This window comes from Aquila chrysaetos, chromosome 19, assembly GCF_900496995.4.
Source record: "Aquila chrysaetos chrysaetos chromosome 19, bAquChr1.4, whole genome shotgun sequence".
Classification (NCBI taxonomy): domain Eukaryota; kingdom Metazoa; phylum Chordata; class Aves; order Accipitriformes; family Accipitridae; genus Aquila; species Aquila chrysaetos.
In genome coordinates, this window is record NC_044022.1 from 4,070,788 (window position 1) to 4,098,644 (window position 27,857).

The 27,857-nt window shown below is 37.0% G+C and overlaps 1 protein-coding gene across 1 annotated transcript in view; it reads right to left on the reverse strand.

Moving 5' to 3' along the window:
• B3GLCT (beta 3-glucosyltransferase) overlaps positions 1–27,857 on the reverse strand; it is a 68,842-nt gene that overhangs the window by 37,777 nt on the left and 3,208 nt on the right. The window contains exons 2-4 of the mRNA XM_030042952.2: positions 22,239–22,300; positions 19,442–19,481; positions 11,614–11,723 (exon numbers count right to left, since the gene is read on the reverse strand). Of these exons, the coding sequence (XP_029898812.1) occupies positions 11,614–11,723; positions 19,442–19,481; positions 22,239–22,300 (212 nt within the window). The remainder of the gene's footprint in view (positions 1–11,613; positions 11,724–19,441; positions 19,482–22,238; positions 22,301–27,857) is intronic.

A 27,857-nucleotide genomic window follows, 5' to 3' on the forward strand; every position in this document is an offset into this window, starting at 1 on the left:
CTTGCATATATCCCCATGCTTTGTAAGTTTATTAAACTGCCTCATGAAACCCAGAGCAGGGGTGAAGGAGAGGGGATCCTAAACCCTAGACACTGTTGCTGAATCGCACAGTTCCAGAATTAGAAACATTTTCCTAGTTTTTGCTCTACATGCTCTACAAGCACTTAACAACATTTTCCCTACTCTGTCATCTTCTTTTAAGAAATTAATCCTAAGACACATTCAGAGCCAGCCTATCTACCCTCTTCTCAGCCCTCCCTTGGGAGGCTAAATAAGCCAAGCTCTTCCAGTCATCCATTATGACTACTTTGACAAAGTAGAGCTGTGGAATACACACTGAAGTCTCCCTACAGCTTTATTTTTACAAATATGTCACTTCTGTAGACACCCTGAAGAATTTCTAAAATGACAGAAAGTAAGAGCAAATGTCCTACCTCTAAACCCAGTGGGTCAGTCAATTTGCTAGGAATTGCCACTGTCAAATACTACACCATACACTACATTTTCCCCATATTCTAACAATTCGCTTAAACACTGAAAACTACAATACACATTTCAAATATTTTTCAGGTTTTAAAGACATAAGTATCAATATTTATCAGAGCATCAAGTCCAAGAATCCAGGGCAAAACATTATTTCAAGATAACCCTTCAAATAAAAACCACAAATTATTTAAAGTAAAATTTAACAATACAACTGTAACAAAAGTAATTTGCTTCTGTTTAACAAGTCAGTTATTTGGGAGCATCTCCAAGATGGTCATGACCTTTTTAACCTTTGCTCTATTTCTCCCTAGATGATCAGAGAATCATAGAATAGTTTGGGTTGGAAGGGACCTTTAAAGGTCATCTAGTCCAACACCCCTGCAATGAGCAGGGACATCTTCAACCAGGTCAGGTTGCTCAGAGCCCCGTCCAACCTGGCCTTGAACGTTTCCAGGGATGGGGCATCTGCCACCCCTCTGGGCAACCTGTGCCAGTGTTTCACCACCCTCATCCTAAAAAATTTCTTCCTTATGTCTAGCCTGAATCTACCCTCTTTTAGTTAAAAACCATTACCCCTTGTCCTATTGCTACAGGCCCTACTAAAAAGTCTGTCCCCATCTATCTTTTAGGCCCCCTTTAAGCATTGAAAGGCCGCAATAAGGTTTAAAAAAATCGATGTTGCTAATAAAGCATAATATCCAATAAATAGACATTTTGTAGTCTTTTGCTCCTCAGGAAGCCTAATGTAATAAAGTATAATCTACTGTTTTCCATTAGATAGAATTTCTACTTCTGTTCTACTCTCAGGTGCCTGGTTATAACTTTTTAAAAGAACTGAGTTTCCGTAATGTATTATAGGCAGTTTCAAAGGGTTCAAGGAAAGGTCATAGCAGTACGCTGCTTTCATAAATCAAGAGCAAGATGCTGTGTGTAAGTCTGTCATCAAACGATCTTACAATAAAGATGGAAGCATTTACCCAATCATATGAAGGTAATAACTGCAAGTTAAGAAAGCGATTTGAAGTGTTCCTGACTATAACTTCAGATAAGAGGCAAAAAAAAGGAAGAGTTTTAATGAAGAGGAAGTAATTTTATTCCTTTTTCCTACTGTACATTATATTGAAATCCTCAGAACACAACTTAGCTGCCAGAAAATATACTTGAATGCATAACCAAAGCACTGACTCCTGAGTGCTTGCACGCTAGATCCAGCAACTCATTGACTGGGAAAATAGCTACAGTAAGCATTTGTATCTGAAGCAACTTTTTAGGCAGTTAGCTGGAATATTAATCCTTATACACTAACTTACTTCATCATCAAAAAGAAAGCTTCTACTACAATGTACTTCTGTCTCAAAAACCTATAATTATCATTGATGTAAATTTTCATGTAGGAAAGATGCTGGTAGCTAGTCATTTTTTATTTTACTGGGTTGTTCTTCAACAATAGTGGGAGTAAATTTCAGCATGCATATTACAATGTTCCCAATTGCTAACCTAAAGTTCCCACAATTAGAAAAATCAGTAAAAGGTCCAGTAAGGTTTTAGTGACCCAGAAATAATTCACCTGTGGTCAGCTGTTAATTTGGTTTGCATTACGTTGATGTGACACCAGGAGATTTTCCTCAACTACTGGTACAAACAAGTGTCCTGCAGCAAACTGAAAAACAGTCATACAAAGAATTTCTAAATGTGCCTATGTTTTCCATTATCAGGAGCAGAAAATGTGTTGACATCAACACCATTGCCTCCAATCTTGTAGATAAAAACCTGAATAGATTGTAATTCAGATGACCAGGACGTGAGAAAACTCAAGAAACTACTAAACTGGGGGGGGGGGTTTCAAAATATATGTTCATCAACAAATGAATAATGCGCCCCCCCCCCAATTAGTCAAAAAACATAAAATACTTCTAATTTCATCTGTTTTAAGCTAGACTGGGCTACATGTTTCAAAGATCAAAATGAAGTCTGGAGTCTTCAATTAGTGCTTGCTGAAATAGTTGTCAAATCCTGACTTTTCAAACTGACCAATGTAAAACAATAACTAATTTAATTCTTGCAATTACTGAGATGTGAACAACATTCAGAGATATTGACCCATTTCAAAATGATTTTCATAAATCTTAATACCTAGAAAAAAAGACTTACTAAATAAAGTTCAAACCTAACTGCAAGATTGAGACCTAGACCAAAAGCAGCTCTTACTGCTTCCTAACACTGCCTCATATATTCAGTTTAGCTTAGTCCATTTTTGTGCATTTTTTCCTACTCACTGCACTATCTTGCATCATAGAGTGCACAAACTGTATTCCTTTGGGATGAAACTAAACCAAAGGATGTGCTGCAACTAATGGATCTCCAGTTCATAGAACCAAATCAGAACTAGGCCAAAGTAAAACCCTTTGAAACGTCATGTAACACGAGTGCTAGCTGCTCAGCAACAACTGCATGGCTCTACATGTTTGCTCCTATTGCACCACACTATTTGCTAATGTCAAAATAGTCCAAAAAAGCAGTATGGCACATCAGCCATACTTTCGGTTAACCAGGATTTAATAAAATAATAATAAAATAATTACATGGATTTTAAGTCAGTCTAATATTTAGTTTGAGCAGCAGTCCGAATTTTGAAAACTAAGACGTTGAACTTACTAATTAAAAAGTGTAGCTTTGAAGGAAGAAACTTAATCAATATAAAAGTTCTCACCAATTCACTCTGCTTTTAATTTTCTTTCTCCTTCCTTAGAATTCCCTATCTTCCCCCTAGATATATCCTATCTTCCCTGTTCTGTTCTTTTGAGAGTTAGTGATCACCAACATCTCAAAGTAAGTCTTATTTTGTAACAAGACAAAAAAGATGTGGAAAAATCTGGAAAAGTTTTGAGTGCTTATTATAATAAATGCTACCAGAGATACGTATAATGAGACAGTAGCCTAGAATGACAACAATGTATTGCAGTAAAGTGCCATTTGTTTGCTTATCACTTGTGTGGATAAAAACCAGTGAGGAATACTGTCTTCACAGCTCACAGTCTTCCAGAATTCTAAATAAAAGCAATCATACAGAAGACAGACGTGGTATACAGTACACAGCTATTATGCATGAAAGTAAATATTAATGGTGAACCATAATAATAATGTTGCCAACTGATCTGAATAAGATACTTCATTTAGAATGTGTTTAAGCTGGGATTTCAGTATTGTGGCTGATAATATTAGTGTGTAAAGTGACTTTTTACTTAAAAACAAACCTTTCTCAATCAGAACTAATACATAAAAACATTTTAAATAATGAAATTAAACTATTTATGGGGTTCCATTGATTCTTTTATTATTAGCAAATTTTCCTTTCAAAATCTATAAAGTCTATTCTAACATTGGATGGTTTGCAAATTCCATGTGTCCTACACACAAATGGGCAATGGTTTACTTCTGTCTTCTGCCCCTTTAGTCTATGGAAATAATATAAGCTCATTAACCTTCAATCTTTTATTGCAATATCTACAGAAATTCTTAGCCTCATGGACAGTTTTAAGTACTTCCATTTCTTAGAAGATTTTTATATTCACAGACAAATAAGTCTGGAGCATCTTTCACTGACAGCAAGTTTAAGGCAGTCATCTCCCCAGCTAATTTAATGTGATACATGGGGCAGCAGGTCCCTTCCCTGCAGCAGTCTCTTACCAAGTAAATCTAAAATACATTTTCTAACTAAGGAAGAATAGAGGAAGAAGAGAAGGAACAGGAACAGCAGAGCAGAAAGAAACTTCTACAAGGCAAGAAATTTGGTACATGTATTTCAAGTACTAGTATAGATGCTCAGGAGAACTTACAAGAACAAAGCAAGCTGTCAACAGGTACTGATTTTAAGGGTTTAAATCTGATGATTTAGCAATTCTAGTCTCCTGTATACTTGAGAGCAGTGAATACGGCACTCTATTTAAAGATGACCAAGCAATTTTAACATAGCAGACAGCAGCCACAGTGGAAGAGGAAACTTTAGATCTACCTCTTATTCTTTACTAATAAAGAGATACCTTAGTAAAATGGTTTTGTTCAAATCCTATTATGTATGCAGAGATTGCTGCAGAAGCAGCTGAGATAGGCACCTTTGCCTAAAGCACTTTAAACTTCCTGATTTCATGTATATATTTTGCCCTGACATGAGAAGTCATCTCTGTGAGGTGACAAGTCCTATTTTCTGGATAAAAAAAGCCAATGCAGTTACCACATATTTGACTGGGAAAAGCAGCTTTATAAAAACAGCGTATGAAGTGTAAGGCAGGGCTGAGAGGAGCCCATTCATCGCTACTAAAACATTTAAAAGATCTCATTAGTGCAGAATTATTCAACTTCTACAAATTCCTTCAAATCTACTGAATATCTATTATGGGAAGATGATCATATTCACCTTCTAGCATTACAGTGTAGGTAACTTTTACAGTTTCAATAGTTAATGGGCTAGACATCAATTTTGCTGATAATAAAGCCTAGTAATTGTCAAAAGGATTCTGGTAGCTTTGCAGAATGAGAAGCAAGGGCATATCAGAAAGTCAGAGATCAAAGAATTAAAACAAAAAAAGCCAAGAGAAAAGCTGGAGGAAAGCAAAGGTAAAACAGAAGTCAGTCAAATCTGTAAAGTCCTGCAAGACGACCTTGAAGAGAAGAGATTCAAGACAACTCTGAAATACATTTTCAAAACTAAATAGTAATTTTGTACACCTTTCCTGAAACACTTTCAAAAGGTTTTATTTTCAGAACTTAGAGGCACCTCACCCTTCAACAGATCGGAGTTCAGAAGCATTTCAGAAGTTGAGCACCCAAATATTGAGGCCCTAAAATGAGCAGTTGCATTTTAAAATGCAAATCCTAAAAGAAATTAGGCATTATGAAGACAAACTATGGACTCAACAGGAAAGAAAATGACCAAGAACATGCTGATATCAGACAATGTAGGTAAGCTAAGTAATACATCAGAAAACAAACAAATGCAGATGTTAATATGGATAAGGAAGAAGAAATACAAATGTCATACACTGACCACTTAAATGCACACACTTATTAGAGAGAAGGTTTTTATACTGCAAGCTCTACCCACATAACAGAAGTGAAGTTTTATGGACAGATTTGCAAGATAAGTACAAGTATGAAAGTTTTGGATGATGTTACAAATAGAAGTCAGGCAAAACAAAAGCAAAGAGGAGAGAAAAAAGGTTCGATAAAATGAAGGTCCAACTAAACTTTATAGAGGAATATGAAAATGAGGGCAAGTCTGAAATACTAAATTCATCCATCAATTTTTTTTCTGTCTTTTAAACAAGAAATCTAAATTATGCAAGATACAAATATGCAAGTTTAGGAGAAAACTCAACTAGTATGGCAATATTTAGGTGTTCATTCTCTAAATGCAAAATACTGTCTAAAGTGGGGGGGCAGGGGGAAGAAAGGGACAAAGAAATCTTGTTTCCAGAGTTTTCTATTCATGAATCAGAGGTGATACAGGGCTTTTAGTAGTTACTGGTACTATAATCTGACTCAAGCACTACAGACAGAAAAAAGCATCACAATAGCAACACATACTGGGTACTATGATACTCAAAACTTTTGGACAAGGATTTGTGTGGTTTCAGGAGGCCACCGACAATGGCTGGAACTTCTTCCTCCCTCTCACTGCAGTACAATGTTCCCTAATTACTCTAATTTTTTGAGGCTATGAGGGACCCCCTGCAGTGACTTCACTTCTTTGAGAAAGTAAGAGTGCAGATGCTCCAGGTACCCCATCAGCATCTCTACCCTCACCAGAGAAGTGCAGGACTTGTCATCTCAGCAAGATACCTTCACACAGTCTATTGCCAGTCATGTGCCAGACTGATCATTTTGCTGTGGAAAGAGTCCTGCTGATCAGTCAAAGACTAGCTAGACCTGGGCCGAGTAGAATGGCATAAAAGATTAACATCACAGATGACATGACAGGATCTTCCCCAACAGCTCTGGTATAGACTGGCATCTGATCTTTGTTCTACAAAGAGGGAAAAATGATGGAAAGCTAATGGCGAAGGTATGCCAAAGAACCTTGTTTTTCATAAATAAAGTCAACAAAAACTGTCCACTGCCTGGCAAGATAAACTCTTACATTTTAAGGAATAAGCATTTTAAGAACTAGGGTGATAAGCACATTTCATGAGGCTACAGGATTTATGTGACATGAATAAATCCTTGCAGAAGAAAAGAAAGCTGTTGCTAGGGAAGGAAACAGATTACACACTAACATTTTACAAAAAAATAAAAGACACTAGATCTAGTAACAGTGGGAAATAAAACAATTTAAAGTCATCCATAAAACATACCTGTTCTAATTTAAAAAATAGTGTTGATCTTGATATTGTGGAAAACCTTGCCATAAAGACAAACTGTTGTAGACATGGAGATGGAGGGGCAGGACAGAATGTAGCCCAACACTTCACTTCAATATAATCAGTTAAACCTTGTTAAAACTGCAAGATCCAAAAATGAATCATCGGATTAGTCTCAGCTGGAAAGCAGCTTCCATGGCATGGGAAGCCATTATAGGAAGGAGAGGAGGAAAAACGGTTTTAAGACTAGAATCTAGAATTTGAGCAAGTAATCTGAAAGTGGAAGCAACAGATATATTATGGATTGCACTGCATTCATGGTATTAATTTTGAAAGGTCTCAAGCAAATTAAGTCTATGAATATTTCGTCTAATTATACAGATCAGTTTAAAAACAACTCAGTTGCAGTGAATAAGCAATCCTTCCACTAAATTTTATAACCACAACATTATTAACATGCATGTGAGCTTTACAGTAAGGGAAACTTCAGACCTCCTCCAGGAACCGTTGGGAAATTTTAGCCATAGAGCTTGTTGTAGGTGAGGAAGAGGAATGTATGCCTGTTCATTTGTGGAATACATCTAAGAAGGAATAAAATAAGGAAAGAACTACTACAGCCCAAGAAAAACCTAGACACATTTTCAGAGTTGTTTCCATCATAGCCTGATAGTATTTAAAAATCTCTTTCAGGTGAGATACGGATGTCAGAATTCATCATGGGAATAGTATCAAACAATAACAGAGGAATACTTAAAGAGGCTTTTGGACAGCTAGCTTCACTCCAGCATCTGAAATCAAGGTGGAAGCAGAGCTAGGAAGAACTTCAGAAAACATTAATTCACCCAGAAAAGGAATGCATGTCCCACTGGCAAATTAAGAAAAAAAAGATACAGTCTACAAATCCCCTGAAAGTAGTCTTTCACAGATGGCCAAAACATGAGCAGCAACAATTTGGAGACAGATCATTTCGGATAGGAATATGGTGACGGCTTAACATATATACATTAGAATTCAAACAAACTAATTATACTTTTAGTTCCCTCTCCAACACTTTAACAAAGAAATCTTCCATATTATTGAAACAGTGCAATGCTGCCCTCAGAACAGCCTAGGCAATTAAAAATAACAGATTTTTAAAGCACATATGCCAAGCTCAACAACAATTGGCACTTCAGCAACAGATATTGTGGCCATGAATCTAATGACCTAATAAAATAAAGCTGAGATAGGCACCAAGAGGCTTTTCAAACTTAAAGATGCAGCAGCTAGTATACTGAGTTACAGTCCATTTGTGTTGGAAGCAGAAAAATAGAACCTTCTGTAAGCACAATCCTGTAAAATAACAGAGACTGAACTTCTGAGGCACAGACCACTGGCATAGGCCAGGTGGGTTTCTGACCATTTTTCTTCCCGCTGCACTTCAGGAAACAGGATTTTGCAAAATTGTTTTAAATAAACAAGAACACAACTATAGGATGCTCCTGACATTTGTCACCTATTTACACGTTACCCAAACTGGAAATTGGGAGACTGACAAAGAAACAGTATTATTAAAATGTAATAAAGATGTTAACTAAAGCAAGTATTTACTCAAGCAACATAATATGGAGGTTTTCTATGTACAGTTCCATACTTTTGATTGTACTTGTTTCTTTTAAACTGATGTTAATAATCACTACAGTAATAGCCCTTAAACTCACAAATGAGCAATATTCCCCTTTACATGTGGGGATAGTTTAAATCTCTGAAACTTCATTTTTATGAGATGGTACAAAATACAAGATTTTGCTCAAAACAAAATAAGCCTAATAGTAAAAATATTGCAAATTATAGTTACGACACTTCTATAAAACAGAGATCATACTTCACGTCATCTGTTATTCATATGGAAGTATGTGATACTCGTTTCCATTTTCCAATACTCCATGGTATCAGTCTTAAAATCTTATTCTTACATTCTTGTTTGCTTTTTTTTTTTAACTCCATAATGAATAGTACTAATTTGCTATATTTCTTCTGGCTAATATACATAGGATACCATTTAATCTCTAGGCTTTTCAGGAAAAATATAAGGGTTTTGAACATAATGAATTGGCTGGGTGTGTTCAAGACAACAACCCTCAAGGAAAACAAACAAACAAACAAACAACAAACGGTATTTACTCTACTAGACCAGTTCTCATGAAGAAATACAGACCTTTGTCTTCAAAACAGTGTCACAACCCCAGGCAATTAAATAGCAATAACTGCATCTAAAACAGTATTTCAGACAATATCTATCATTTTTCAAAAACTACATTTTACCTGTTTTCTAGTCTTAAATGTAATAGCCAAAGAAGTAATCCTGGTTTTCAATTTTTTAAGAAGTCAGAAAGGGAACAGTCCCAAATATTATCATTTCACACTGTCACAGCTTTCTTATTCTTATCTGGTGTTTCTTAGGTAGGCCTGGTTTATAAAGCTTCTTAAATGCAGAAATCTCAGAAAATTAAAAAAATTGGTAAAAATCTTATGGAATTTTCATCATTGCTATGTTCTAGCTTTTGTTTAATATACTTAAGAGTTTTGGTTAATATTCAATATATCGCTATGGAATATACTTTTAAGCATGAACCCAATACTGACATCTCCTGGTGACCAGAATTACAGATTAGTTTCACAGGAAAAAAATGTTTTAAGTACACAGTGAAAGACAATAAATGGACAAATTCCTTGTAAAGACTAATGTAAAGTAAATATGAATGTCAGTGATTCAATCTGTTTTAAAGCAATACAGATATTCTAGTTACATTAAATAACACAAATCTAACAGCTGGCTTCCACTTCTCATTTTAAAGCAGGAAAATAGTAACTAATGAACCCTTATGGACTAAACATCTATTGTTTGGTCCTGTGACAACAAGCAAGTAAACCTGATGATTCAGTTGAATCAGTCCTTTGTTTCTATACAGCAGTTGTCCTTTAAAACACAAGAATTTAACTTCCTTTGCCTGAAAGTAGTAATTTCATATGTATTCCTTGTAATGAAAAATGTGAACTTCAAATGTTGATGTGCAGGATTTCAGAGATCTTCTGTCCCTTCTCCATAATTAGTATTATTGGGTCATGCCTCACAGTGGCCTACAGTGGAATTGCGAGTTGACAAAAACAAGACATAGCAAGTACATGCTGGCTATTCTCATTTTTTTTCCTGTACAATGATGGCTTTCCCCTTTTCCCAGAGTTCAGGTATGAGATTTTTGGTGTGATCTATTTCCATCACTGCTTCTTTAAGATGCCACGAATGCTGTTTAACAGGTACCTCTTAATATTGGAAAAGCATCACCATTTCAGCATTCTTATAAAGGAATCTCCTTAATTAGAAAATAAAGTTTTTTAAAAGCCAGTTCAGTTTTCTCAAGGGAGAAGTACTCACAGGTACAACTCTCTGATTACGAACAAGATTCTACCACTCTCCGATAAAACATGCCTATATTCCTGCTTCACTGAAACTATTTATACTTCCACGTACTGATCTTTTTATCATTCATATTCTGCAACATTACAGAACACAATTAAAATCCTTGTTTTTAATAACTGAAGCCATAACCCTCTCTGCACACATTGTATCTCAACACTCGTCTCAATCCCAAAGAGGACTCCAAAAGAGCAGAACACTGCAGGACAAAAGCAGTTCACATGACTGATTTCATTAAGGGATTAAAAATTGCATTTAGAATGGATTTAGTTACAACAGGTTTGATAAGCTTGGATAAATGAAGCCCAAAACATCCAGGAATCTGATTTAGGCACTCCAAGGCCAAGATACGTAAGACAATCTAAATCAGACTTCTTTTTCCTTTACAACAAAGAACCTCAAATTGAAAAATAGGTCCAATAACCTCACAGCAAGCTATTACATGTCAGGGGATGTATGCCCCTAGCTTTTTCTTATTTTTATTAAGAAAAAGAAAATAAAGCATTGTTTATGTATACTTAACTTTCAATTAACTCTCTTAAAAACCTCTTCTCTCTAGGTCAAAACTTTACAAGTAAAATTTCACATTAGAGCATTAAGCCAAACCCAGACTTGTACAACATGCAGCTCCCAGGCCAGCACGGCCCACCAGCAGGCGAGAGGCAGAGCGCTCAGTCTGCAGTGGGGTGGCAGAGGAACCAGGAGCAGTTAGGGAAGGTACTGCACCAGGGAGGGAGCTAATACCGGCATGGGCACGAGAGGTGTGGATGACTACTGCTGTAGGAAGTAGGGAATCCTGTGTTAGGATTTTAATGTCCACACACATTGCTGCTCTACTGCCACAATGCTATGGTTGTGCAGTGAAAGTCTGACAAAATCTACATTACAGCACCTTCATCGGCTCTAATAAAATAGAGTAGTCACCTAAAATTATTCTAACTATTACTTAAATGATTATGTTTTTCACTTCATAAAGAAAGCATCTTTTTTTTTTTTTTAAACTACACTACAGTCATATTGGAAAACTGTATTCTTCAAAGCCTTTCTTGTTATCACTTTTGCATCGAATGCCATCTAAACAAAAACAGCTGTTATACAAAAAGGTAGATAGTTCAAATTACAATTACTTAGTGATAAATCACAGCATACAATCAGTAAATATCCACTGAAACAGTTGTCTTATAAGCACACAGAAGACAAACAACAAAAGGAATAAAATTGATTTGGAAAAAAGGCACAATAGAAAACAGTATTTTTAGTAAAATGCAGTAAAAGCATACGTAAAAGGGTGCAATCTATATTATCTAAACATACCTTTCCAAGATCTGCAGCCTGTTTTAAAATATCTCTTTTTAGATCTTCTGCTCTCTTGGAATGAAAAGAATTACTTTGACTCTGGATGATAAATACAATTTCTTTTAATTCTGTGAACCAGAAAATAAGAAGATTTAAAGACAAAAGAAGTTATTTTCACTTTTGCTCCAAACCTAGTGAGAACCCGGCGGAGGGGGATGGGACCTATTACATAGCAAGCTATTTCTTTAGTTATGCAAACATTTCATGAAATAGTAAAAAGATATACTTTAACACCAAAAAAAATTCCAAAACAGTCCTTTTAAGGATTAACATATAAAAAGCATGACATGACTCGGAGATCTGCAGCAACAAAGAAACTTATGCCCGCAGTTAACAGTAGCCACATTCATGAAGTTGCTTTTTCTCCAATACGCTAGCTCTCCTTATTACCAGAGTTAAAAAGTGTTAGTCAGAGACCAGCATCTCCCCTGACTAGGCAATGCATGAACATGAAATAAAAAAGATGCTTCCTCAATAAAGAGCTTAAAACCCTACCCAGAAACAAACATCAGATGGAGAGACACGCACATGAGAACAATCAGGTAATACTCTTTTATCTAACAGGAAATCATCAACACCTCACATGTGTCTTCAAAGTGTTTAAAGGCACCATATTTAAGAACATTCAATGGGAGAGGAGACTGTGAGAAATTTAAAAGAAAATAATGAAGTAGCTTTGCAAACATTTATGGATAGAAAATAGTGCTTATTAAAAAATACAAGTAGGTGATGAAGTAGATAGCCATATTTTCTTAATGATAGTAGACAGAATAACCCCTCAACACTTTGAAAGCTAAGAAAAACAGGGATGTTTGATCCCATTCAGAAGCAGAACACAGCAAAGGACAACAGAGGATGAGAAGGTGAAAGGAAGAAGAGAGGACAGATGCCCTTTCCAAAATTCTTAACAAGTTTGACCTATGCTGTATAACCCAACTCAAGACCATAGCTAAGTAGCAATCAAGGTATAAGATGAGGAGAACGGCACGATATTGCAGTTTCTGTTTGTTTGGCCAGAAAAGGCTGAACTTTACAGATACTATGCAGAAAGTGTGCAGATGAGGAAACTCGGAATATAACAACTTAAGAGGTTCAAGTCAATGACCGACCAATTAATGCTTAAGGAACAAAAAAGTTGCCCAGTGTTCAACAAGGTAAGTAAAGGACTTGTGGGGATGGGGGGGATTAAGAGCTGCGTTTAAATTCTGTCACTCGAGGTGACAGTCAGATCAAGCATAAGAGGTAACAGATTCTAGTTAATTCAGCGAGGAGACAGCATGGAAAATGCTGCTGAGTTAATGTTTACAGATGACATCACTCCAAGACAAGACAGTACCAAAAGGAAAGAAACTGAAGTCCCATGGGATCTGCACAGAATGTCAAAAAATGTGGAGAAGGAACAAAGTGCACACCAAAAAAATTATATAGGTAACAAAAAAGATGTAGGAGTCAAACTTCAGAAAAGCAGAACTTAAAGACCACCATCATTAGCAACATTATGAAAGCTGACAGGGAAAATAAAGATATAAAACCTCTAGGAGAGCTTTCTAAGAACACTTTCTGGTATTCCACTGAAACCAAACTTTCAGTGAGATACAGGAGATGTCAAATTAAAGACAGTCCAGGATGAAAGTTCAGTAGAGAACTAGACAATCATGGCTGACTGAAAGCTGCTAGATTTTACTACAAACAATGTCTGTGAAGACAAACATCCCAAGGATAGAGTACCTCAGAGGAAGCATGTGAAGCTTCTTGTCAGGCAGCAAAGTATTTAAACACTTTTAATCTGCAGTTTCACTGCAGTATAAATTCAAGTTTTACATCATGCAATATTTATTTTTAAAGTGTATGTTCTTGCACTGTAGATCAAGTCAACCTAAAAGATCCTAGTGTCACATCAAGATCTTGACCTATAGGTTAAAAATGCTAACTTGGCAGAGTAGAATGAGTGAAGAACAGTGGAACAAAGATGGAGAATAAATTTCTGAAGGCAGCAAGAAGTAGTCTACATAAAAAAAGAGTAAAACTGAGCACTTGAAGAAGGATCACACGAAAAACAGTGGCAACAAAAAGAGCATTAACCCCAAATATCTTCACTAAGATTATGAGATTACCATGTCCAAGAACTGAGGATCAATTACATTCCTTTGTTCCTCTTAAGAGTTACTTGTTAATTCAGACCTATGACAGCTCAAAATGGGAGTTAAATGTTTCTACTTTACCCCGATATTCTTTTCCCTCAATTTATTAGCTTATTCACCAAGACAAGCTCTGAAAATGTCAAATTGTGTGAGGTTTCTGGTGATAAAGATGCAGAGATGGCAGAAGCACTGACATAGATATCAGTTCTGATTTCACATTTTTCCCACGCAGTGTTCCTTCATGCTCTGACCCACCAAACAAACTGCTTAAAAAAAGCATGCACAATAAAAACTTCTGAATAGCAGCTTTTTGCTATCTAGCAGGATATTTGCTAAATTTCCTGTGCAAAAATTAAAATTAGTGCAAAATTAATATTACACTTCATTGATGCTAGTGAGAGTCAAAGGGCTAAATCTACATACACAACACTGAAAATAACCCTAAAGATAAAAAGCAAAAACTATATCGCTTTATATAATTACTGTTTCAGAATCAGCACATTTACAAATATGCAAGCATCTGAATTACACTCAGTTTCGTTTACAGTACATTTAACAACAGCTGTAATATCCCGCAACAGAACACTTTCCAGGAGTAATCTAAGACTTACTTTGGTGTTACTGCTTTAATCCAATGGAAATAGTTTCCTCTGCTATAGACACTTTAAAAGAGTTCATAGAAAGAAATAGTCACTGTATTAAAATGTCAACAGAAAATAGGTATAATTTTAAATGCCTAAATTGTTTCTCAAGTTGAGAAATAGTCAACAGCAAGACAAAAATTCGAGTCTTTTGGAAGATTAATATCCAGAAGAGCTACTGATATATGGATACTTTATTTCTCTTGTTGTCTTCTTTTCTCTTTTCTTTCCCTAGGACATCTAAATACCTGGAAAATACCTTCAACAACCTCAAATACTCATTGATTGGAAAGATACTGCAAGTTCACATTAAAAAAAATTAAAAAATAAAAAAAACTGGGAAACAGGAATGCTGAAACTTCCCGAGTCTTACCACAACCATTGCTCATTGCTAAAGAGAATGGAACCTTAATGAACTTTTAACAAGTCCTTAACAGTAACGTGGGTTTTAGCAAGTATACGATGACCCTATGCAAAATACTCCTCCTTAGGAATTATCACTAAATCAGTTCAAAAGATGGGAATGGGGAAATATTGCTGTTTGGAAGATAATCATTTGCAGTATAACGACAAGCATGAATAAACTACCTGTATGATTTTTTTTTACCACAAAAGGCTGTTTTAGTCAACTGAAAACTACTGAAAAAATTAAAACAAACATTTCAGGCAAGAATAAGGAGGAAAAAAGCTCCTACAAGAACATATGATGATGATGATGCCTGCTAGCCAGAGGTTAAAGCATTCACCTTAGGATGCAAGAAACCCAAATTCTCATCTGTGAGGCAGTTTGGGCCTGAATGTAGGTCTTTGGCGTTCCAAGTCAGTCTCTCAATTTCCAGGCTGCAAGTATATTCTGAGGTGGGTTTTCCCCATTCCCTTCTATTGTTCTAGAAATGGAGAAGAGTGAAAGTGAATCCTGAGCTTCCCAATTACCTAACTCTCCTGAAACAGTGGGAATCTAGAGCCACGTCTCTGACTCGCTGAATGTTTAAACACATCATTAAAAAGGTAGAACAGGCATCAACAGAAAAGACAGAATTCCATGATGATTGATATACTTCCCTGGAGTATGTGTGACATGGTCCAAACCCTTTCCGCAAAAATTATGACTTTAAAACAACTAGGATGCAGTCTAACCACTGGCCTCTAATAGGTAAAAGAATGCCACTGACATCTTTGTGGCTCTGTCAATGGTGCTTAAATCTAGCTCCTCTTTTATTTGGGTTTTTCTTTCCTAAGAAATGATGGAAATAAAATTAATTTCTTTAAGGCCAAATGGAATATTTGTACAATGAAAACCCAGTGAGAAAGTACAAAATGTATCATTATTTATTCAGACAAAACCTAAACTGCAGAAGCACTGGTGCTTTAACTCACAAACCGGAGATTCCACTGTGTAGGTCAGAAAACTCAGCTTCCAATTTGAGTTTAAAAAATTAGACCACTTGCATATTCTGTAAGCCTTCCCCTACTTTTATGCCAACTCTAAAATTAACCTGCAACTCCAGATCAGGATCTTTTAGTTCTTATATTTTGAGCAGATTATTGCAGCTTAGTATAAAGCTTCCACAGTTAAAAGTAGAGACAAGTCTTTTCTCACACTAAGAACAATAATTTTTAAATGTGTTTATATAAAGTTATTGGGATCTTTCTGGATTAAAGGCAGTGTATGCATATATAGAGAGATAGACAGCTATAGAGACACACAATCTCATCTGTGTGCATGCTTATTTATTTATCACATATGCCATCAACATTGTAATGACTGATTTATCTGTTTATGGCCTGCAGCATGAGAACTGAAAGCCATCTTAACTTCAAACACTCTCTCAACAGTTTGAGTATTTCTGATATTCTTATTTCCTGAATTTTACTAAAATACTTGCCTTAGTACTATCCAAAAAAACCCCTTTAAAATCAATTCCAAAGCCACCACATTTTTAGTACACTTGTTTACTTCTTGAAATTAGAAATAATGGTACCTGCTTGTTCTTCAAACTGCACACCTTTTCATAGTTTTGTAATACATGAAGTATGTTGCTTACCACTTCAGAACTCATGATGTGTCTTAACACTTACTTAACAACAACAACAACAAAAAAAAAAGAGTTCATCACCTACACATTTGCTGTTACTAATGAAAAAACTTACTTAAACCTTGCATGTCATTCTCACCTTTCCACCCAAACTTCCCATACTAATTCCTAGAGAGCCTAGATAAAATACCGAACTAGGCCAGACAGAATATTAAAAAGATATAACTGCAAAAAATACTTTTGATCCTTTCAGAATATTGCAGGTATTTGCAGATCAGAGGAAGTGTAACATCACCATATTTTCAAGAATCAAATCAAAGAAAAAAAGCCTCAAGACTACTTCATTCTTCTTCTCTCATTTAACATACACGTTAAAAAAAAGAAAAAAGAAAAAACCCAAACCAAACAGCCCGTCATCACACAGCAAAAAGCTAGTAGATACTCTCGTGGTGAAGGAATGACTCAACCTACCTTGCATCTCAGTCACCCTCTGGAAGTGCCCTCTCTTTCCACAGATTGCAGAAGGAATCCAGAGACCTCACACTCCCAAGCTCAATGTTTCCTTGAGTTTCCAAGGAAGGCAAAATCATTGTACACTAGCCTGAAATAGCCAGTGCCTCACTTCAAGAAGAGATTTTCTTTTGTTATTCAAATATTCTAAAAGCTGAAAACACTGTTGGTCAGCAATATAGCCTACCCTTTGGGGACAAATACACCCACCAATAGAGCACCTGTACATCCACCTGAAGGGCAAGACTTTTTGCCATGGCATGGCAATGACAACCCAACACTGGTAAGTCACATTACTTATCTTTTGGCTGAACTATAACATATCCATGGATGAAACACTTTGCACACCACTGAATCCAGAAAGCTACAGCATATTCTGGGTGGACAAAGCAACCACTGGAACATGAAGTTTTCTCTCTACTATACTTGTCTTCCCAGTGACTAGGATATCAGGTTGTTGATACCTGTTTTCAAAGGCTCGACTAAGGACACTTAAAAAGATGTCTTAAAACTTTGAAAGGAAAACTACAGATGGTAACTTTGCTTCCTTGGTACAAAGGTACACCTTATCTATAAAGGAGAAAGAATTTTCTTATGTAACAGTTTGAAACAGAAGAATGAAGCATCACAGGAACTAAGAACCATCAAGAACTCTGTTTCAAGTCCTTCCTTGATTTTACCCACAGAAATGGGTTAAAAGAGAAAAAAAAATTATTTCTTAAGGAGAGGCAGAATCCTGTTTAAAAAAAAAGACAGAGAACACAAGAAATGACATATTAGATCAGACCAATGGTCCACCTAGTACAGTATATTGTCTTTAACAGTAGCAATAGGAAACACTATTTGGGGACACCACAAGACCTTCACTTTCTCCAGTACTCCTCATACTCTAACAGCATCTACCACTATTGTGTTAGAAAGTGCCAGAAGATACATTACTGTCTATTTATCTTACCATATACTTATGGACTTGTCCCCTTTTGAAACTGCTGGTATGGTCTGCTTCTACAATCTCCTGCAGCAGCAAGATTCTAAGTTTTACTACCTGCTGCATAAAATACTTTTGTTTGTCTGCTTTAAAGAGATCTACTGAAACAAACAATAGATGACAGATGGTACTTACATCACTAATGTACCATTGCAACGTTCCTAAATTTAACTTTCCTAAGTAATGAGATTATATTAAAACTTATGAAAACTGAGCACTGTCAAAAGCTAAAAAAAAAAAAAAAAAAGCCTGTCAATGCCTCCCTGTGTGTTTTATGAAGTGAGACACGGCAGATCCGCTGGGGGTGATAAAAGCAGCAACCAGCACCTGGCTGTGCTATGAGATTGCACAGAAAGAGATGAAAGAACACAAAGAGGAAACGGACTTTGTTTGACACCAGATAAGGATGGGTGAACAGGGAAACAGAATAATAAAGCTTTTATAGACAGGTCCTGACCTTTCAGTGGTAAAATGGGAGATAAATGGGACAAGGGACTTAATTATTTTCCACAAAAGTGGTTATCAGCGTTAGGGACAGAGCTTGCAACTAAGTCCAAAAAAAGCCAACAACCAAACAAAAACCAGATCTTCTCAGCACCATTCAGAGTTCTGTTAGTAACTCCACAAAAAGCATGCTAAGTCTTCCCGGTGTTCAGCTTTGATGTCAGAATGAACTCACAACTACTCAGAAACTGCTACAACAGAGACATGCGTAAGCTGGCTCTTTTTAGGACAAGCAGACCCAAGTGCTCAGGGTGTAGAAGAGTGAGAAGTACCATAACGGTCCAAGCTGCTTTAAGAATTGAACTGCCATAGTATAGCAGAGGCAGCACTAGGTTACAGTGCAGAGGTTGCAAGTCCTTATCTCAGGTCTGTAAACTTTTTGCTGGAAGGACATCAGACTTGTTTTCAGAACAAGCAGAAGCTGGCAGAATTTTTGTTTACATAATTTACCTCACACATCCAGTAAAAAATTATTTTACCACTCAGTATCCTATTAATGTTTTACATGTTTCTTAAATACTTGCTTCTAGATATTACAAAGTTATTACAAATAATTTATAATAACCCTAGTTATTACAAGTACCATGAGAGCCTAGCAGAATGGTAAAATTCAGTTTCATGTTAAATTTTTACAAGAACAGCTACTAAGTGTCATGAAATTTTATTTTAAAATATTGTGTACTACAAAAAGCAATGCATCAATTTCATAGTGCAAGTGCACATTTTCAGAAAAACACTTAACTACAAGAATTGCAAATAAAAACAAAGATCGAGAAGCTTCTGTTTGATGAGACTACGTGAGCAAAGCAAAAAAACCCAAAGTATTTGGGAATTGGCAATTAACTAACAATGCTGTTAAGCATTTAGGCACTGTTCCTACAGTCACTTTTCAAAGCATAACCGTATTTTATTTATACTAAAAAGGCAGCTACAAGTGAAAACAAATACAGACTATACAGTACTCACCTCTGCTTATTTTACTAATTGTTCCACTTTTTTGAGACTTCTAGAAGAAAGGAAAAAAAGCAAAATAAGGATACACACAAAAACTCAAATATTTCTATAGAGACACACAGGGAGTCAAAGCATTCATGAGGTTGTAAATGCAGACATAGAGGTTTTAACTCAACAACTAATAAAAAAAACTAAAGTAAAAAGTTTTTCATCATCAAACATTGAAACAGATATTCTGCATGTTTCTATACTATTACTTAGACAATATAGTAAAAAAAAAAAAAAAAAAAAGAGAGAGAGAATGCTTTTCCATGACTCAATTTATACCAGAGCTCTTTAAGTTAATACTAACAATGTCTTTTTTTTTTTTTTTTTTTTTTTTTTTTTAATATGTATCTCCTGAGCACAAAGTTTGGAATATGGAACTCTATAATACAAACACACCTATTCAGTGTGTTAAGAAAAGCCCAACACACCCTTACTCATTTGATCCACTATCAAGCATCTATTGAAACACCAATTCTTAAAGAAAGACTCAAAAGCAATTTATATCAAGACAAATAAATATGAAAAGGCTGCTGTACATAACATGACTTCACCAGCATTTACTCAGGTATCACATACATTTGTGATGGAATTTTAACAGAGTGCTGCAGAACAGACAACAGTGACATTGCATTTGCATCGTTAACCAGGAAACCAAGAAACACACATAAAAATACCTTAGGAGAAAATTTAATTGCTTCTAAATAACAGAGGTTGAGTGGAAAGGTGTTGTTTAAGAACTGTTGACTAGTAGAGAGATAGGACTGGAGAAACAGCTCTGCACTTCCTACAAAAATTGTAGGAAGGAAAATGGAGCCTTCATTTATTGCACAAATTTCTCCCTGGTAACAGCACCTCAAGTGCTTTGGTTTCTCCACATGAAAAATCAAGATCATCTTTACTAACTGCATAAGGATGTTGCAGGATTTATCTTTGTTCAAGTGTTTTAAGACCTTCAAGTAGAAACGCCATACAAGGCACTCCTCAGTAATAAGCTTGTATATAGTTTTCCTAGCCTTGTGAATTAATTCCTAAACACATTTTTTTTTTCTCCCCCCTTTTTAAAAAAAAATACCATATCCATCTAATCCTTTTAGTCCTACTTGCATCAGATAATCACTCCCTCTGCCCAGGTCTGACTTTTACACTGAAGTGCATAAGCTCCAACTTCCTTGGTAGCCATCTATAAAACCTTCTCAAGAATGACTGCATTGCATCCAGGCTTATGACCCTTTTTTGGTGACTGGGTCAATAAAGTTTCAAAAAATTCTTGTAAGACTAAGTTATTTTGGTGAATATACACAGTACTGCCACCATCTTACAGCGTAATATACATCACATTCTAAGTTAACCTATATCATAAACAACATGGGAAGATTAATTTTCTAAGCAAGGAAAAAACTATGTTTTGCGGTACACAGTGTGATGAACAAGCCATATTCTACAATTGCCTTTATTAAAACAGAAAACAAACCAATTGTTGCCCGTTACGTTCCTGTTAATGTTAAAAAAAAAAAAAGGAAAAAAAAAGATTTTGGCTTGAAGAGTTCTAGGATGCAACTCTGACTTCATCTGAGGGAAGGTTTTGAAACTCTAAAATAGTAGGAAAGCCTTCATAAATTATATCCTATATAAGAATGATAACATTAAACAGCTGGATTGAAACAGTAATGGAATTTGACGAACAGCAACTTACATCACCTAGTCTCCCAGAGACACTGCAGCAGATCAGCAGTTTGCAACAGGGATCTTTTTCATTTATGAAAAATACTGTAGATATAGCAGTCATCATCAAAACCAAAAACCTATTCAGAAACACTTATCTTTGACCATACTTCTATTGCATTTGATGCGAGATTACTAGATCTAAATGGCAGTTGTAGATTCTAACTCTTGATTCATTCCAGTACTTTTCTTTCATTTTCCGTCCTTAAATCTCTTTTATATGTACACAAATATCTGTTACAAATATTTACATATTAAAAAAATCAGTAGACAGAAGTCTGTTAAAGGACATACATGCATACACACCTAACACCTGTTTAACAGTAGGGCTAGCTCTGACCATTAGTTCTTCTAATCTGTTAATTTGAAATTTCATACGCAAGCTTTACTTAAGCCATGACTTGGGTAGCAATATGTAATAATGCTAATTTAGTGGAGAGGCAGCCACTTCACTCTCAATGTATTATGTATTTAACAAAACCAAGAAGAAAGGAAAACCTGTCTCTGAACTAATAAAGGCTATATACTCAAAACCTATTCTTAACAGCAATAACACTATCAATTTGTAGAAGCCATGCAAAATTGCCAAGTTCTTTTTTACTGTAATTTTCTGATGCACTCTTCAGCTAATGCTAGAAAAAAGAAAATAAATTGTTTCCTAAATTATAATTTTGTTCCAAAACAAAACCCCCAAAATCTAATTCTCTTAATACAAATGTCAAAGTAAGTCAGAAAGACCAGCATAAGAAAGAAATCAAAAGTGCCAAGTGTAAGTTTATTCTCATAATTCTAAGAATCCGTAGGATAAAATTAAGATCCTAGTAACACCAGAAGAGTAGAGCTAGATGTAACTTGTGTCCCATTAAAGGTCTCTTATATGCCACACAGAACAGAAAGACATTATATGACATCTAGTACTGCTGAAGTCAGTGATCAAACTAATCAATGTCACAGATGTTAGGCTTTCTGCTCTGGTCTCTTCTAGATGATTTTATAATGTCTGTAAAATGTTCCTGCTCTGGCAATTAAAATTTATTACCTGCAGCACTGGTAGTTCAGTCTCATCTTCTGCACCTTCAGGAACTACACTTACAGCAAAAGCTGAAAGAAAAAGCAGACTTTTTTTCATATTATAGGAGCTCATTTTCACACTTGACAGAGTTCTGCAGCAAAAGAAAAAAAATATTTAGGTAGATTTTCACATTAAATGATACTATATTGGTAATATTCTTTATGAACATGAGACAGTCCGTTCTTAGAGAATTTAAACATTTGCTGCCTGACAATTCTATTCCCGTACATCGCTGAAAAGATCACTCTTTGATGTGAAGCCAATTTATCTTGGCTTCAAGGCAAATAAATCCCATTGGAAAAAAAAAAAAAAATCAAATCTGTTCAGTCCAGTAGTTCACTTGACAACAACATAAAGTGCTATGACATGGGAGATCTGCATTCCACTCTACCTTTAGGTTAAAGTTAGGATTACCAAAGCTCCACTTGGAACCACAGGAACTGACAGCAGCTGATGGAAATTTCTATCAAACTTGAAGATGGCTGTCATATGCTTTGAATGCTGTCTTTGAACAACAGTCAAAATTGTTAATATGTAGGAGACCCAAATAAACACTTACAAAAAGAACAGAGACCCGTAATAGCTAATTTGCACAGACCTAGCATTATCTTAAACCTTTTATACTGACACCACCCTATGCATACACTTCTGGTTTGTATTAGAAAAATAATCATAAAAAAGGGTTCTGGTTTGGTTTTGGATTTTTATTTTTTTTTCCTTGTTGATGTAGTCATCTAATCAATCTGTCTCAGCTTGCTTGTTTGTAAAAGTAGTTCCATTTAACATAAGAAAGCTTTGCTAAGATTCTTCATAAGGAGTCTTTTTCTTAAAGGTACTAAAGAGATGCAAACGAAAGCAAATTGCTGTAATTTGGAAGAAACTCAAGATACTACTCATCATGGTCAAATAGATGGTTTTCTTAAAAACTGGGGCAGAAAAAAAGTATCAGCAGATTCAAGTGGAGTGTCTCACTGCAAGTTTAAATTATTTATTCCTTGAAATTGATTTCAAAGTGAATTGCTAGCAAACATCAATTCCTTTGACACACTAGAAACCTGGAATGTAGGAAAGCAAGAAGACAAGATTGTCCAAAGCCTGTGGTGCTCCATCTCTGACAACCGATACCCCTATGCTCTTTCAACTGGAGACCAAACTTCATCAAGTGTCTAAGAGTTGAGTTTCACAATGACATCTCAGGTCCTGACTAACTTGAATCTCAACCCACACCACTAGATGCAGACCATCCCCAATCATTCTAACGCAGTAGACTCATGTTGACCATAGCCACATTTCAATAAGGCTATCAATAAGCCAGGAAGAAGAAAACAGAGCACAAGTATGAGTGTCCCCCCCAATGCTGTCCTCAAGTAAATGTTTTGCACTTCTAGTTCAAAAGTGCACAGAGAATACCTCAACCTGCCTATTATACTCCTTGCTGACAGCATGTTCTGATCATTTTCCTCCTTCTCTTCTAACATAACAGTACTTACAGCTCCAGATAAGGAATATCTTCCCCTACACAAACCAGATCCACCTCTTCTACTTGACATGATCCTAATTACAAGATCAACACAAACCACCCTTGTTCTGGGAAATGTATCAATTACATGGTATTAACCTGAAGAAGTGTCACCTCATAAATTTGGTTTATTCACAAAACTGAATGCAAGCAGAATTTTCAGGACTTTCGGTTTTTAATATGCAGCTGAGGAACAGCACACGAGACCTGAAACAACTGTGACTGACAAGAGATGCTGCCTCTCTCTCCATAACATTCAATAACCCATGCCACACTGCTTCTAAGATTTATAAAGTATTAATGCACATGATCCTTGAAACAAATGAAACAATACTCAGATAACCTGTGAAAAAAAGACCTGTTTCATACTATGTCTTTGAGAGCACAGATAAAGCTCTTCGGGGAACTATTTTAACAACCTACTTCATCTTCATATTACAGAACCACAGAATCGTTGAGGTTGGAAAGGATCCGTGAAGATCATCTAGTCCAACACCCCCAGAGCAGGATGCTCAGGATGTTGTCTAATCAAGTTTTGAGTATTTCCTAGACTCTCAGAGCAACCTCTTCCAGTGTTCAATCACACTTAGGAGTAAAAAACAAACAAACAAACAAAAAGTATTTCTTACGTTTAAATGGAATTTCCTGTATTTCAGCTTGTGCCAATTACCTCATGTCCTGTTAGGCACCACAGAGTCTGGCTCTGTCTTCTTTACTGCCCCCCATCAGGTATTTACACGTTGGCAAGATCCTCCCTGAACCTTCTCTTCTCCAGGCTGAACAGCCCCAGCTCCTCCAGCCTCTCCTCGTACGTCAGGCACTCCAATCTATTAATAATCTTCATGGTCCTTTGCTGGGCTCACTCCAGCATGTCCATGTCTCTCTTGTAGTGGGGAGCCTAGATCTAGACACAGCACTGCAGGTGTGTCTCACCAGTGCTGAGCAGAGAGGAAGGATCACCTCCCTTGACCTGCTGGAAACACTCTTCCTAATGGAGCCCAGGAGGCTACTAGCCATCTTTGCCACAATGGCACACCGCTGGTTCACGGTCAGTTTGTTGCCCGCCAGGACCCTCAGGTCCTTCTCTGCAAAGCTGCTTTCCAGGCAGTGTGCCCCCAGTGTGCACTGGTGCATGGGGTGACTCCTCACCAGGGGCAGGACTTGGCATTTCCCTTAGTTGAAATTGGTTTTCCAAGTTTCCCATTTGCCCATTTCTCCAGCCCGCTGAGGTCCCTCTGAATGGCAGCACAACCACCTGGTGCGTCAACCCCTCCTGCCCATTTTGCATCCTCTGCAAACTTGCTGAGGGTGCACTTTGTCCCATTGTCCAAGTCATTAGTGGAGAAGCTAAACACTACTGGAGCCATTAGCAACCCCTGGAGTGCACCATGCCACTGATCAGAGCCTGTGAGCCCAGCAAGTCAGACAGTTTTTATCCACCTCACTATCCACATATCTACCATTACTTCATCAGTTTGTGTATGACATTATGAGAGACAGCATTGAACTCCTTGCTAAAGTTGACATAAACAACATCCACTGCTTTCCCCACATTCATGAAGGCAGTCATCTCATCACAGAAGTCTTTTGGGTTGGTCAAGCATGATGGCTCCTTCAAAAAAACACACTGACTTCTCCAAATCACTTTCTGGTCCTTCGTATATTTGCCTTGTCCTTCCCTTGTCTGGCAATGGTATCCAGATTAGTTGCTCCACCACCTTCCCAGGGACTGAGGTGACACTGGCCAACCAATAGTTTCCGCAGATTCTCTTCCTTGCCCTCCTTGAAGACAGGGGTGACATTTGCTCTCTTCTAGTCTTCAGGAATCTCCCCCAGTCACCATGACCTTTCAAAGATTATCAAGAGGGGCCTTGCATTGACATCGTCAAGCTCTGTCAGCACTTGTGGGTGCCTCCCATCAGGTCCTGTGGACTTCTGTATGTTCAGTTTGCTTAAATGTTCCCTAGTCCTCCTCCAGTGAGTGTAACTCTTCCTTGCTCCAGACTTTCCCATGAGTTTCAGGGGCCTGGGATTGCTGAAGGTGGGTCTTACCAGTACAGACCAAGGCAAAGAAGGTTTTTTGTTCCTCACCCTCTTCCATGTCCTCCTTTTAACCAAGTCCCTCCCCCAATTCAGAAGCAGGCCCACATTTTCCCTAGTCTCCCCTTTTGCTGCTGATACACCTGTAGAAGCCCTTTTTCTTGCCTTTCACATGTTGAATCCCTTGCCAGATTCGACTCCAGGTAGACTGTGGCTTTCCTAACGGCATACCTGCACTCTCAGACGGTGTCTCCATATTACTCCTGGGGTGACCTGGCCCTGTTTCCGTCTCTTATGTGCTTCCTTTTTATGTCTGAGTTTTGTCAGCAGCTCCTTGTTCACGCATGTGGGCCTCCTGACACCTTTGCTTGCCTTCCTGCATGTGGGGAAGGACCATTCTTGGTTGAGCTTGTAGGAGGTGAACCTTGAAAATCAACCAGCTCTCCTGCACCATCTCCCATATCAATCTTTCTGTATTGTTGAGGACAGCAGTAGACTGAATATGCCTGGCTAAAAATGACTTTTGTTGCAGCTGCCCTGACATACAGTGCAACTTTGACACTAACACACATCATTTATTAAACAAACCAGTATCTGTGATGAATGCTAAGGTCTCTCTCTATACCATTATTCTTATTCCCAGTGATTTCAGTCATGCAGCTTCCCCTTCTTTTCCAACAAATAAACATATTAAAATGACTTGGTATCTTTTACATTAAATATTCCAGGAACACTTTTTCCAGCTAATACATTTTAATGATAAGACAAGAACTGTTCAGACTATTTTTGAACTACTGAAGAACCATCCACTGAACAGACTAGCAGACCCCTGAAGACACCACAAAAAAGCCTCAAGAGTCTTCATCCAGTAATAACGAAGCTTTTCACTCAGGCAGACTGCATGAATTAATTTTAGCAACAAATATGCCGTGGCCCCCGTACTACCTTATTAGCAAATCTGTTACGCGTACATAATTTGATACAAGTAAAGCAGTCTTCAGAAGTAAACTGGGATGCATTTGTGAAGTAAATTCAAGTCTTAACTAACACATGGCCAAGACTGTTCTGGCTAAGCAACCTAATCTCTCAGTCTGGAAATAAATATCCTCTTCCAAGCATTTACTGGGGAAAGGGTGGCATGAGAAGAACGTGGTACGTCTAGCTGACATATGACTTGTCAACAAAGGCGCCACAGGGTAGGTGGGAACTACAGTGCCTGGGTGCAAGTGGACATCCCTAAGATTAATTCATCCACCCACAATTCACTCCCAAGAGATTTCTGAAAAAGGTGTGCCCAGGACTGGACCACAGATAGAAAAATTCTAACTAAACATGCAGCTCATGACCAGATCAGTTGTAGAAACTGTAAACTCCCCGTGGCAAGGGTATCTTTTTGTTTTGTGTAAAGTATACTGCACAAAGAAGGATGACCTGTATCTGGGAGCTATCAAACGCTACTACAACAAAACTAACTTTTCATGTCCAAACATCATTACTAATTCAGACAACTGCAACAGATTTGTTTCAGTCTAGAACTCCCCAAGACACACATCAATCTCTGGAGCTAGAGGTACCTTTGCTAAACCCAGAATTTCCTCCAGTCCCTTTGAGTTCCTTGATGCAACACAAGCATACTTCAGGTGGACCACTGACTTGCCATAAAGCACAGAGAAAATATACTGCAAGAAGAAACTGTTTAGCTGGTAAAAGTTCAAACTGTGGAGGCACCACTGTAACCAAAAAGACTAGGGTGATTAACTGTATGATTTCCCACAAACAAAGCTATCCAAAGCAGAAAAAACCAGCAAGGCACTGTCTTAAATGTAACCCATAATTTTGTATTTGTCACTTCATTATTTAATGCGTTATGTACTTTGAAGTTTGTTAACACACGTAGCTATTCACATCACTTGGCACAAGCAGACAGAAGCTGAATGTGTCAATTGCCAGTCCTCCCCTCCTTTTGCTAAATGCTCAAGAACTGAGGATAAGTAAGAAAAGGAAAGAAATTTTAGAAAGACTTTAAA